Source organism: Mercenaria mercenaria, chromosome 3, assembly GCF_021730395.1.
Source record: "Mercenaria mercenaria strain notata chromosome 3, MADL_Memer_1, whole genome shotgun sequence".
NCBI lineage: Eukaryota > Metazoa > Mollusca > Bivalvia > Venerida > Veneridae > Mercenaria > Mercenaria mercenaria.
This window is the reverse complement of record NC_069363.1, coordinates 50,293,938-50,308,214: the sequence shown is the minus strand read 5'-3', so window position 1 is coordinate 50,308,214 and position 14,277 is coordinate 50,293,938. Positions and strand designations below refer to the sequence as shown.

The following is a 14,277-nucleotide window of genomic DNA, read 5'->3' as shown; positions in this document are numbered from 1 at the left end:
AATAAAGCAGATAAATACATTTTCACACTAACAACACCAATATTCTGATTTACACAAAATACCTCTATGACCAAAACATAAGAGAACCTCTTTAAATTACAGAAAAACTAATATACTGAGAACAAAGCACATACATAGTTAATCAACTTTCTCTCTAAAATTTAGGCTTAGAATTTTATTTTGTCCCCAAATTTGTAGAACTGACACATTTTCATGCAACTTTGCATAAGTATAGCTTTTCCTAGCACCAAAGGCTAGACAAAGTTTCAGTTGTAAAGACACACTGTGGACTTAGTTATTGAGAATTGAATATTTGAAGCTTGTAGGTCTACTGTTAGATCAAAATTTCCCTTGGGTAACAAGGATTTTCTTTGATTCTCTTGAAAGATATATGATGCCCAAACATTATTTGATAATATGAGCAAATTCTAAACATGATCTATGTACAAAAAAAGATAATCCTGGGAAACACAATTTTATTCTTCACTTAATCTATAAAAATAAATCTGTTGTTTCTAAGAATTAAGAAACAAGCTAGATATGCATTTGGAAGACAGAACAGAAAACTGTTATAACTTCATCTTATTTTGCATCAGTTATATCAGTTTTCCATTGTACTTTGTTCTTATCTGAAAATTGTTGGGATCACAATAAATGTAGATTTAAACTGACTTTACCTTCACAATTTTGTATGTGTTAACATGAAACTAATCCAGTTTAAATTAAATGAACAGTGACAAATCACATACCCTAGGACTGTATCTTTCTCTGCGTCTAGCACGAGCAGAGTCATTTCGTGCACCCACCATATCTTCAAAGTCTTCTGGGAAGTGGTTGACTCCTTCAACATCTGTTAACAGAAATTTTCCAGTTAATTCCTTAGTCAAATAACTTTTATGAAAGTAATATGGATAATTCATAAACTCAATCTCTGTTTTGTAGAACTCCTACTTTGAATATGCTGAAAAATATTTCAGACATGCTGTTGTTGTATCAATCTTAGAAATTATTCTAACAGTATCTGGATTGCTAGAAATTCTTATCTGGTTTCAAAGGTATTGAAGCTTTATACTTTTAATGGCATAATGTGTATACACTTAGTAAATTTTAGTATCAAATTAAAATTCTTAATTACTGACATTAAAAACTGTTGTTGTATTTTTGTAGATTAGACACATCTAATTTTGTTGGGAAATATAATTCTTTTCGCTTAAACGTAGTGAATTAGAAAAGAATTGTTTCCCCTCGTATTGTTCCTGACGGACCACTGCGGGGCGCTATTTCGCGCTCTGTTGAGCACGATTTTCTCACATTGCGGAGTGGTTAGTTCACTTCAGCGCTTGGTCACTCGACTGTCAACATGTCCGTAGAAAATTCTTCTTCGTCAAATCCGGCAACAGATAATAATACTTTGATAACGGAACATTTGGCTGAGATTTCCCGACAACTTTCACAGCATAGGGAAGAAGTTACAGCCTTGAGAGAAGAAGTACGTGGTACTAACGCTACAGTTGGAAAAGAAGTCAAAAAGTTGAAGTCGGACATTGATATTCAGTGGAAACGCCAGGGAAATAGAATACAGTACGTATTTAACTCTGAAATTATTGACTTTTTGAAACAAGCTGTTTGGGCTATTGACAATAGCAAACCACAATATTGCCGAGAAGTTCTAAATGAGGCATTGGAAAATGTCGCCAAACGCCAGAAACTTATTCGTATCGCCGACAGCTCTGAGGGAGGCTGGGACACCGTCAATTGCTACACTTCTAACCCACTGGCTAGCGATTCCGAAGACGAATCTAAACTACGCAAGGCCGAAAATCAGGCTCTCAAGAAACGGAAATCAAAGTCGGTCAAACGTTTGCAGTCAGCACGTAAAGCACCTCCAGCTACTGTTACTTCTGGTGCTTTGTTCAACTATCCTTCTGCTTTTCGTAACTACACACCAGAAGGGAATATTTCAACATTTCCAACAAGGGGAGGAAGGTTTTTTCGAGGCTCCGGCAACTTCTCAGCTAGACCAGTCGCCTACGGCTCATGCTTTTCATGTGGCTCCTTCGAACACTTCCGACGATCATGTCCCTATGCCGCTACAGGGTTCGACAGCGACAGATCCGGTCAGGTTCCCGCCAAAAAGTAGAGATTCTCAAGATTACACTATGGAAGATGAGTATTTTTCACATTCCGTTAGTTTCCGTAAAAATGCAGATTCAAAATTGACAAAAGACTATTTTGAATATGAATCTGGACAAAAAGACATTTTGGTCAGAGGTCGATTGCGAGATAATTTATCTTTTTGGCAATCTATAGGTGCAAGTAATTTTATACTTGATACTATTTTTCAAGGCTATAAAATACCTTTCTATTCAGAACCCGCGTCTTCATTTTTATGTAACAATAAATCTGCTTTAAACAACAGCGATTTTGTAAGTGAAGCTATATCAGAATTATTGGATAGAAATTTAGTCGAGCAATGTGACTGCATTCCTTACATAGTTAATCCGCTCACGGTTTCAGTCCGAGATAACGGTAAGAAACGTCTGATCCTTGACCTTAGAGTAGTAAATAAACATTTATGGAAACAGTATTTCAGATACGAAGATATCAAAGTAGCGTTATCTTTTTGGATAAAAACTTTGGATGATTAAATTTGATATACATTCAGCTTATCATTTCATTGAAATTTTTCCATCACATACAAAATTTTTGGGTTTTTCATGGAAAGACGAAAACGGAATTACCAAGTATTATAAATTTTTAGTATTACCATTCGGATTATCAACAAGTCCTTATATATTCAGCAAGGTTACAAGACCATTAATTTCAAAGTGGAGAGCAGAAGGTAAAAAAGTACTTATGTTTCTAGACGATGGTTTTGGGTGCGATTCTAGTTATGAACGTACTTTATCTCTTGGGGTTTCAGTCAAACAGGACCTCATTCTTTCAGGGTTTGTTCCCAAGTCAGAAAAATGTATTTGGGTACCAGTACAGCATTTACAATTCCTAGGAAATGATATTGATTTGGTATATGGAATGATATCCGTACCTCAAACTAGAATTGACAAATGTCTAAAGACATTGGATAATTTGTCACATAGCATTGTGAAACATAGCAGAGTCCATGTTCGATCGCTGGCTAGTTTTGTTGGTCAAGTGATTTCAATGTCTATCGTCATAGGTAAAATTTCTCAAATTATGACCAGATTTGTTAGTATGGACATAGCTACAGTCCCTCACTGGGATTATTATGTAAAATTGTCTCCAGAGAGTAAAGACCAGTTAGAATTCTGGAAAACAGAGTTACTTCATTTGAATTCTAGAAAGCTTTTTGATTGTTTTTCTTCTACAAAAATTGTTTATTCAGATGCAAGCTCTCTAGCTTACGGTGGTTACGAAGTAAGTGCATATAATAATGTAGCCCACGGTGTGTGGTCACCGGTGGAGTCTTTACGGTCCTCCACATGGAGAGAACTCATGGCAGTTTACAGAGTTTTGAAATCTTTAGATCATTTGCTACGGTATCAAAGAGTTAAATGGTTTACAGACAACCAGTCAGTGAGCAAAATCGTAGGCAAAGGTTCGATGGTTTACGATTTGCAGACTATAGCTTTAGACATATACAAATTTTGCGTAAATAATTCGACTATCATTGATATTGAATGGATACCTAGGTCAGAGAACGAAAAAGCAGATTTTCTTTCTAATATTTGCGACTTTGATGACTGGGGTATTTCTTATACCATTTTGGATTTAGTACAGAGTAAATGGGGCCCGCTAGAAGTTGACTGGTTTGCTTCCGATCACAATGCTAAATTGCCAGTTTTTTATTCTAGATTTTGGAATATTAATTCAAGCGGTATAGACGCATTCACAGAAGATTGGTCCGAAAAGTTCGGACTTTTTGTTCCACCTATATCATTAGTTCATAGAGTACTTAAGAAAATGGTGACAGACAAAGTTCAAGGTGTTCTTATTATTCCCCACTGGACATCTGCTAATTACTGGCCAATTTTATGTCCAAATGGGGTTTTTACGAACCATATTCTTGCATGGACGTATTTGCCAACAAAAAAGGAATTTTATAACTGTTGTAAAAATGGCAAAGGAATTTTCGGGAATAAAGATTTGTGCTTTAATATGCTGGCTATCCGGTTTAGTTATAATACGGGGAATTAATTCTGGAATAACAAGTTACTTAACAATTACGATTTATCCCCCTTTCTCTTAAAAAGGTTGTATTGTTGAAAATGGTATCGACTGGCTTTGCAGCCATGATAATAGCCTGATTTTGCAGCCGTGATCATATTTTGGCTTTGCAGCCATGAGAATAGCCTGGCTTTGCAGCCATGAGAATAGCTTGGCTTTGCAGCCATGAGAACAGTTTGATAATAGACTTAGTACACTGCTGGTTTTGTCATTTATACATTAAAATAAATTATAAAAGTTTGCAAATTTAATCAAATAAGAAATAGAAAAATAGTGAATCTTTTTCTTATGTTATAGACATCTTTTGTTTCGGTGTTAAGCTATAACTGTTTTGTTACAATGTTAAAGGTTACTTATATCGTAACGGTTGATTTTATATACATGTACCATAATGTACAATATTAAGTTACTAGAAAAATGTTGAAACATATAATTTAAAATTATGTAACACGTTTATTTTTACAGTGTCACAAGAACGAAATTGAAGCATTGCCGGATGTTCTGGCGGACAAAGTGACCCTACTGCCTGAGATATTACAGCACTCCAGAGCTGATAGTATGCGTAAAGGTTACAACAGTGCGTTTAATAGATGGAAAAAGTGGGCTTTTTCAAATAGTCTTGGTAGTGGGGACATTTTGCCCGCCAGGGCATTACCGGTATCCATTTATCTAACTTCATTAATGCAAAGTGCTTCTTCGGCAAAACCGATTGAACAATCTTATTACGCTATAAAGTGGGTTCACGAAATTAATGGTTTAAGTTCTCCTACTAATTCTTCATTAGTTTATAATGTATTACAGGCAGCAAAGCGTTTACTATCTAGGCCTGTCGTAAAGAAAGAGCCTGTAACCGTAGATCTTCTTTCTTCAGTTTATAAGAGTTTATATACGCATGGTAATATTATGTCTCAGAGAACAATATGTGCTTTATTGTTATCATTCGCTGGATTTTTAAGAAGTTCTGAACTGTTGAAAATAAAAAGAAATGATTTAGTTTTTCACGATACTCATTTGGAAATATTTATTGAATCTAGTAAGACAGATCAATACAGAGACGGTGCATGGAGCATTATTGCTAAAACAGGAACATCCTTGTGTCCAGTTATAAACACTTTAAAATATCTTGAATGGGCAAATTTCGAAGAGAATTCAGATAATTTTATATTTTGCAATTTGAGTGCTACAAAAACAGGTTTTAAGTGCAGGAAAGTTAACAAGCCTATGTCCTACAGTACCTTGAGGGATATTTTTAAAAATGCTCTTGCTCCACATGTTATAGACATATCAAAATTTTGTTTACATTCATTACGTTCAGGTGGCGCCACCGCCGCTGCAAACAAGGGTGTTAAGGACAGAATTTTTAAAAGACATGGTCGTTGGACCAGCGAACAAGCAAAGGACGGTTATGTTAAAGACAATTTGGAGGAACGTCTTATTGTTTCGCAATGTCTGGGCTTATGAACATTTGAATTATTTAGTAGATCTATTGTGTTGTCATGTTTTATGTTTTTAAGGAACACGTACATCACATTTAAGCAAGTAGATCATTAATTCTTGAATTAAGTATTATATATCTCTAGTCTATTTAACCTAGGTTTTCCCGTTCTTTAGGTTCAGTTGACAACCAAGTCGCTTACAACAAATTAAACTATTATTCATTGAAATGTTGTTCGTATTATATTATGATACTTAACATTATGGTAACGTTATATTGTGATAGCTCATGTCCGTTGGGTACGATTTGAGGGGAATATAATTCTTTTCGCTTAAACGTAGTGAATTAGAAAAGAATTGTTTCCCCTCGTATTGTTCCTGACGGACCACTGCGGGGCGCTATTTCGCGCTCTGTTGAGCACGATTTTCTCACATTGCGGAGTGGTTAGTTCACTTCAGCGCTTGGTCACTCGACTGTCAACATGTCCGTAGAAAATTTTTAATATTAAGTTTTAATACTTTAAATGTGCGTGTTTTACTTTGTATATAAATATTATACACTGAACGGATTTCGAGGCACGATAATTGTATGTCGATTAGCTATATAGAAAATAACTTGGATTTTTAAAATCGGTTCAGTGTATACAAGAAGTGAATGTAATTTCATGGTATTATTTTCATTGGGTACATAAAATAACCTGTTGATTATAGTTAACTTAATATTATGAGTGAAATGAAAAATATTCGTCAATTTATTTTCGAATAATATGCATAATGTTGTATTTATATTTATGATGATTATATACGAATGTTTTGTACATGTACAGTTGACAACCAAGTCGCTTACAACAAATTAAACTATTATTCATTGAAATGTTGTTCGTATTATATTATGATACTTAACATTATGGTAACGTTATATTGTGATAGCTCATGTCCGTTGGGTACGATTTGAGGGGAGTTATGTTTAATGTAAAATGTTCTAAGATTTACCCATCTAGTATAATTATGAAACTAAAACTACTGCAGGTACAAATTTCTAAGGCTTTAAAACTATTAAATTCAGTGGGGTTTTTGCTAACTAATAACTGTCATCATTCTAAGAACATATATTTGAGCCACACCATGAGAAAACCAACATAGTGCTTTGCAGACCAGGATCCATGCTGTTCGCTTTCAAAGCCTATTGCAATTAGAGAAACTGTTAGCAAACAGCATAGATCCTGACCAGACAGCGCAGGCCAGTCTGGATCCATGCTGGTCACAAAGCCACTATGTTGGTTTTCTCATGGTGCGGCTCATTTGAATTATATAAGATACTGTGAAATCATTTCATTTTGTGAGCTTGAAATTTTGTGGTTTAAAAATGTCTATTACATGAGGATTATATTCAAATCTATGATTTCATCTTTTGAAGATAAAAGTGAATAGGAATTTTGATCATTGGAAAAAAACTACTGAGGTGATCTCTAAATTCCATGATATTAATGATTTCACAATATAATGATACAAACATTAAAATAGTTCCTGTGCAGCATAAATAAAAGAAACTACACGCTACTGTTATTACATCAGCATTAAACAGTGGCAGCTGTGTCCAATGAAGGTTTTACAAGTCAATTAAACAAGAATGTATATGGTATTGATGTTAGTTCATTCAAAATTCTTCCTACAGATTCCACAAATTAATTTGAATCATAGATAAAAACTCTTTAGACTACAAAAACTAATTGGTTAACAAAGTTTGCAGTTAAGTCCTATAATATACTGTCACTGTTAATTAGGATGCTACTGTATCTACTGTTAATCTATAAAGAGGACGAAGTAAACTTTTTACAAACTGATATAAGCAATGTAAAAACATCTATTAATAGTCTGTTTATTTTTCAGAATTGTTCAAAAGAAAACTGAAGAAATCTTATTTACTAAACATATTAATTTCAAAAACTCTATCATTTCTGTAATTGTAAACGGCCATCAAAACAATTTTTTTTAAGTTATCATGCAACAACCATTCAATTCAAAAACTCCTTCACAATTTGAACTTAAATCAAAACACTGCAACAAATGTTTCAATCAATGGCTAGACTGCAACAATAAAATGATTAAAATAAATACAAAACATTGAATAATCATCAGAGAGTTCTGAATGTAGCATTAAGAGAGAAAGGAAATGATGCATGCTTGGATTTCATGGTTATAAATCTCGAGTTTCCAGTCTCAGAACGCTATTGGTCATTATCAAACCTGAGCTAAGAATCATCCAATCAGATGCTTACTTTTGAAACTGGTATTCAAACTCTGCTTTATAACCTTAGATCCAGGGCTGAATGGAAAACTGTCCTTTAAAAGAATAACTTAAACAGTTACAGCATACAACTGTTTTCCATTAAGCCTATAAATATGAATATAAACTGATAACAAGAGATCACAGAGTGATCTTGGCGCCCACCAATGTGCCATTTTTGAGTGTTCCAAATTTCAAGACTTACTGACTAGCTCAAAGTCAAATTTCATTTCCATACACAACACTGTGCATGTGGTCCAAATTTGAAAGCTGTAGCTTGAGAAATGTGAAAGAAGGTCACTAGATCAATTTCAAGTACAAAGTTCTTTGTACACAAAACTATGCATGTGCATCAAGTTTGAAGGCTGTAGTTTGAGAAATTTGAAAGTAGGTCACTAGGTCAATCTTAAGGTCAAAGTTTATTTCGGTACACAAAACTATGAAAGTGGTCCAAATTTGAAGGCTGTAGCTTGAGAAATGTGAAAGTAGGACACTAGGTCAAAATCAAGGTCAAATTTCATTTCAGAACACACATCTATGCATGTGGTCCAAATTTGAAGCCTGTATAGTGCATATTTTCTCACCTGGCGGAGATATTTATAGGAAGGTCATAAATGGGCCATTCTATCATTTAGTTTAGGGTAATCGGCTACATCGTTAGATTTGGTTTCATTCCGTACGAATAAATCCGATATGCACAAGTTACCTATTGTTTTTAATGGTAAAGTCTGTACTAAAAATATCTTCGCCAGGTCAGAAAATATGCACTATACCTTCAAAAATGTGGAAGTAGGTCAATAGGTCAATGTCAAGATCAAAGTTTGTTTTGGTACACAATCCTATGCATGTGGTCTAAATTTGAAGCCTGTAGCTACAGAAATGTGAAAGTAGGTCACTAGGTCAATCTAAAGGTCAAAGTTCATTTCAGTACACAAAACTATGCAAGTGGTCTAAATTTGAAGGCTGTAGCTTGAGAAATGTGAAAGTAGGTCACTAGGTCAAAATCAAGATCAAGATTTTATTTCGGAACACAGAACTATGCATGTGGTCCAAATTTGAAGCCTGTACCTTCAAAAATGTAAAAGTAGGTCACTAGGTCAATGTCAAGGTCAAAGTTTGTTTCGGTATACAAAACTATGCATGTGGTCCAAATTTGAAAGCCGTAGCTTGAGAAATGTGAAAGTAGGTCACTTGGTCAAAATCAAGGTCAAATTTCATTTCGGAACACGAAACTTTGCATGTGGTCCAAATTTGAAGCCTGTACCTTCAAAAATGTGAAAGTAGGTCACTAGGTCAATGTCAAGGTCAAAGTTTTTTTTCGGTGCACAAAACTATGCATGTGGTCCAAATCTGAAGGCTGTAGCTACAGAAATGTGAAAGTAGGTCACTAGGTCAAAATCAAGGTCAACTCATGTCAAGGTTCATCTTGCCACTCAAAACCATACATGTGGTCCAAATTTGAATGTTAAAGGTTATTGACAAGAAGATTTTAAAAGCTTTTCCCTATACAAGTCTATATGAACCATGTGACCCCCAGGGCGGGGCCATATTTGACACAAGGGGGATAATTTGAACAAACTTGGTAGAGAACCACTAGATGATGCTACATTACAAATATCAAAGCCCCAGGTTTTGTGGTTTGGACAAGAAGATTTTCAAAGTTTTCCCCTATATAAGTCTATGTAAACCATGTGACCCCCGGGACGGGGCCATATTTGACCCTAGGGGGATAATCTGAACTATCTTAGTAGAAGACCACTAGATGATGTCACATACAAAATATGAAAGCCCTAGACCCTGTGGTTTTGGACAAGAGGTTTTTCAAAGTTCCCTATATAAGTCTATATAAACCATGTGACCCCTGGGGCGGGGCCATACTTGACCCCAGGGAAATAATCTGAACAAACTTGGTAGAGGACCACTAAATGATGCTTCATACCAAATATCAAAGCCCTAGGCCCTGTTGTTTTGGACAAGAAGATTTTTAAAGTTTTTCCCTATATAAATCTATGTAAATTATAGAAATAAACAAAGGGCCATAACTCACTCAAAAATTGTTGAACCAGTCTGATTTTCAGGGGGACACAACTAGGGTACCAATACATCATTCTGACAAAGTTTGGTCAAAATCCCCCTGGTAGTTTCTGAGGAGATGCGATAATGAGGAATTGTTAACAGATGGAAGGACGGACGACGGACCACGGACGCAGAGTGATTTGAATAGCCCACCATCTGATGATAGTGGGCTAACAAACAAATTCCACCACCAAATTAGTTCAGAAATCTGACATGTAAAAACAAGACAGTGATTATGCTAGAAAACACAAGGGAGGTAACAAGCTACAAACAGACAAAGCTCAAAACAAAGGGAGACAACATGCTACAAAAGGACAAACTCATAACAAAGGGAGGTAACACACTACACATATAGACAAACCTATGAATTGACTGTTTGATGCTAATTGTGACCTAGCACTGATGTTGCCAGCACGTCCACGACCGAAGCTCATGTTGGACGGCGTGGGGTCGTAGGGATCTGTCATAAACAAGAAGGGTGCATGGTTAGTATTATGCATACAGCTGATTAATACTAAATATACCTTACACTAATTTGCAATTTGAAGCAAAGCAGTACAACTGTACATAAATAAACTTACAAAGATAACAATAAAACATCTTGTGAAATAAAAAACAAAAAAAATGAGAAATTTTTGTTAAATATGCAATTTAATACTTAAAAACCAAAAAAAAAAATACATAAGAAAAAAATCTTGCATCCCAATATGAACAGCAACTCAAAATTTGGGCAAAAACCAACACTTGATCAGCTGTATACAAAAGTGGAGCAGAGTGCAAAGAAAGCACAAATAAACCCAGTGTAATATGTGCATTGGCTATGTAGATAATTTATAATATAAGTCAGCTTTAAAGCATAATTGTTTGTACTATTTTTCCCTCTACTTTACACTTACATATTATACTTGCTGCAAAGAAATAATACTTCACAGAATCAAAACTAACTGCTTTCTGTTTTCTCATGGAACATAACCCTGATCAATTACTGAATGTCTACATGCTTATGATGCAAAGTGTGGAAAAGGTCCACCAATAAATGATATATTATTTTTACTTTAATGAGAGTTGGTAGTACACTGCTGTCAGAGTTCCACATCTGTTTTATTTCATAGATCTTTGTACATGCTTATGTATCTTTTTTATATGAGCCGTGCCGTGGGAAAACCAACATAGTGGGTTTGCGAACAGCAGGGATCCAGACCAGCGCAGGATCCATGCTGTTCGCTAACAGTTTCTTTAATTCCAATAGGGTTTGAAAGCGAAAAGCATGGATCCTGACCAGACTGCGTGGATGTGCAGGCTGGTCTGGATCCATGCTGTTCGCAAACCCACTATGTTGGTTTCCTCATGGCGAGGCTCATATTGTTTAATTATTGCGAACGAATAAAACTTGTCTACTTTAAACATTTACTATCTAAGTGTCTCGTTCACATGCTCTCTTTCAGTACACATGAAGCTATCATAATCAGTGTACATGATGACTCCTCAAGATTTGTAAGTATCTAAGGGAAGGACAGAGCATTGAGACACTTTTTAACACAACAAATTTATGCAATTCGATTAATTAAATTCATGTTACCCCTATAGAAAGAGCTTTAAAATTCCATTGGTACACCAAAACCCCCATTTCACAAACATACAAACATGATCACCTAAATGTTCTACTATGCCCTCAAAACTGCTCAATTACATATGTGGTGCACAGATCTAAACTAGAAATTGCTTTTGTAAAAAAGCGCATGTCTCCCCAAATGCAAAGTCCTATAGGCAAGAAGTCAATAGGGGTCAGAAGCAAAAGTCAAAGAGACACTGATGGTTGGCTGCAATAAGGATCATCTACTTGGCATGTCCAGTCATCCCGCTAAGTTTCAAAACTCTTGGCCTAGTGATTCTTAAGTCACTGTTCAGGCTCCTGTGACCTTGACCTTTGATCAAGTGACCCCAAAATAAATAGGGGTCATCTACTCTGCATGTCCAATCATCCTATTAAGTTTCAACATTCTAGGTCAAGTGGTTCTCAAGTTATTTTCCAGAAATGATTTTACATGACCAGGCCCCTGTGACCTTGACCTTTAATAGACTGACCCAAAAATCAATAGGGGTCATCTACTCTGCATGTTCAATCATCCTATGAAGTTTCAACATTCTGGATCAAGTGGTTCTCAAGTTATTGATTGGAAATTGTTTTCCATGTTCAGGCTCCTGTGACCTTGACCTTTAACAGAGTGACCCCAAAATCGATAGGGGTCATCTACTCTGCATGTTGAATCATCCTATGAAGTTTCAACATTCTGGGTCAAGAGGTTCTCAAATTATTGATCAGAAATGGTTATCTATGTTCAGGCCCCTGTGACCTTGACCTTTAAGGAGTGACCCAAAAAACAAATATGGGTCATTTACTCTGCAGGAACAATCATCCTATGAAGTTTCAACATTCTGGGTCGAGAGGTTTTCAAGTTATTGATTGGAAACGGTTTTCGATGTTCAGGACCCTGTGACCTTGACCTTTAACAGAGTGACCCCAAAATCGATAGGGGTCATCTACTCTGCATGACCAATCATCCTATTAAGTTTCAACATTCTGGGTCAAATGGTTCTCAAGTTACTGACCGGAAATGGTTTTCAATGTTCAGGCCCCTGTGACCTTGACCTTCAACAGAGTGACCCCAAAATCAATAGGGGTCATCTTCTCTGCAAGACCAATCATCCTATGAAGTTTCAGCATTCTGGGTCAAGTCGTTCTCAAGTTATTGATCGGAAATGGTTTTCCATGTTCAGGCCCCTGTGACCTTGACCTTCGACGGAGTGACCCCAAAATCAACAGGGGTCATCTACTTTACATAACCAATCATACTATGAAGTTTCAACATTCTGGGTCAAGTCGTTCTGGAGTTATTGATCGGAAATGGTTTTCCATGTTCAGGCCCGTGACCTTGACCTTTGACGGAGTGACCCCAAAAACAATAGGGGTCGTCTCCTCCATAAGTGTGACCTACGGACTGAAGGATGGTCGGAAGAAGGATGGACGGCAGGGCAAAAACAAATGTCCCCCCCGGGGGGGGGAGGAGACAAAAATTTTTCTCAAAAAACACCCCAAAATAAGAAAATATTGCATTCTTTCTAAAAAACCCTTAAATATGGAAGCAGAAATATCACCCAGAGTGAAAGGGTGAAAAAGTAGACAAACCTCTGATGAATAGGGAGTAAGGGGACCCTTTTGAAATAATATAATATATCACACTATAACAATACAGGGGGAAGTTTTGACAAAGAAGCAACTTTCCATTCAGATTTTTCCTTTTTAAATTTAAGGCTTTGACACTCTTGTTTCATTTTAAGTACTGGTTCATAATATTTAATTATAAATGCAGCTTGGCATTTTAGATACTGTTCAAAATAATAATCATTAAAAAAAACAAAAAAACTTAAAAATTCTTGTTTCATTTTTCAAATACTTTAACTTATCAACCAACATTGCCTGCTTCTTGCTTAAAAAATTTTTTTCATTAGCACTTTTTATAAAAAACTTTGTTTGGAGTAATACTAAAAAAAACACATTAAAACAAGGTGCAAGTTTTGCGGGGAAACAAAAGTCCTCTACCGGTGAAAAAAAAATTTTTACTTGCCCTTTCAATAGTGACCTTGACTTTTGACCGACAAACAGGGATTATGTGGGGAACACAGTTAACAACGGGAAACATTTCTTTTTTGTATAAAAAATCCTTTAAGAAATTAATAAAATGGAGCAAACAAATTTTACTTGAACTAAAACAGTGACCTTGACCTTTAACCGCAACAAAATAATTTTGTTAAACTTGTCTTTCAGGGGGTATGTTTGGTGTACATTAAGAAATCCATCAAAGCTTAAAAAAGTTATGGAGCAGAAACAATTTTTACTTGACCTTCAAATTGACCTTGCCCTTTGACATACAGCGTAAGCATTACGGCATAACCAAATATTGCCCCCTTCACAAAGCAAGTTTTATGAACCACTTGAATACTTTTTGTGTAATTGCGGGATAAGATTTGGGGTTTTTGCGGGGGAAACAGACAGATTTAAAGGATGGACAGGGGCATTTTTATGTCCCCTCCGTATTCCACCAAGAGGAATAACAATAAATCCCTTTTTAGGGAACAGAAAACAAGACAAAACAAACAACTAATAACGAAACAAACGGGATTTTAAAAAAAGTTTTCTTTCATAACATGGAAAACTTTAAATTTTGTTGTGTGTTGTTTCTAAATTTTTAAAATGGGTAAACTCCAAATGTACC

At 35.7% G+C, this 14,277-nt stretch overlaps 1 protein-coding gene across 1 annotated transcript in view; it reads right to left on the bottom strand.

Moving 5' to 3' along the window:
* The window catches only part of LOC123524871 (trichohyalin-like), a 151,901-nt gene that overhangs the window by 8,004 nt on the left and 129,620 nt on the right, over window positions 1–14,277 (bottom strand). Inside the window, exons 49-50 of the mRNA XM_053539697.1 lie at window positions 10,365–10,533; window positions 750–850 (exon numbers count right to left, since the gene is read on the bottom strand). Coding sequence (XP_053395672.1) covers window positions 750–850; window positions 10,365–10,533 — 270 coding nt within the window. The remainder of the gene's footprint in view (window positions 1–749; window positions 851–10,364; window positions 10,534–14,277) is intronic.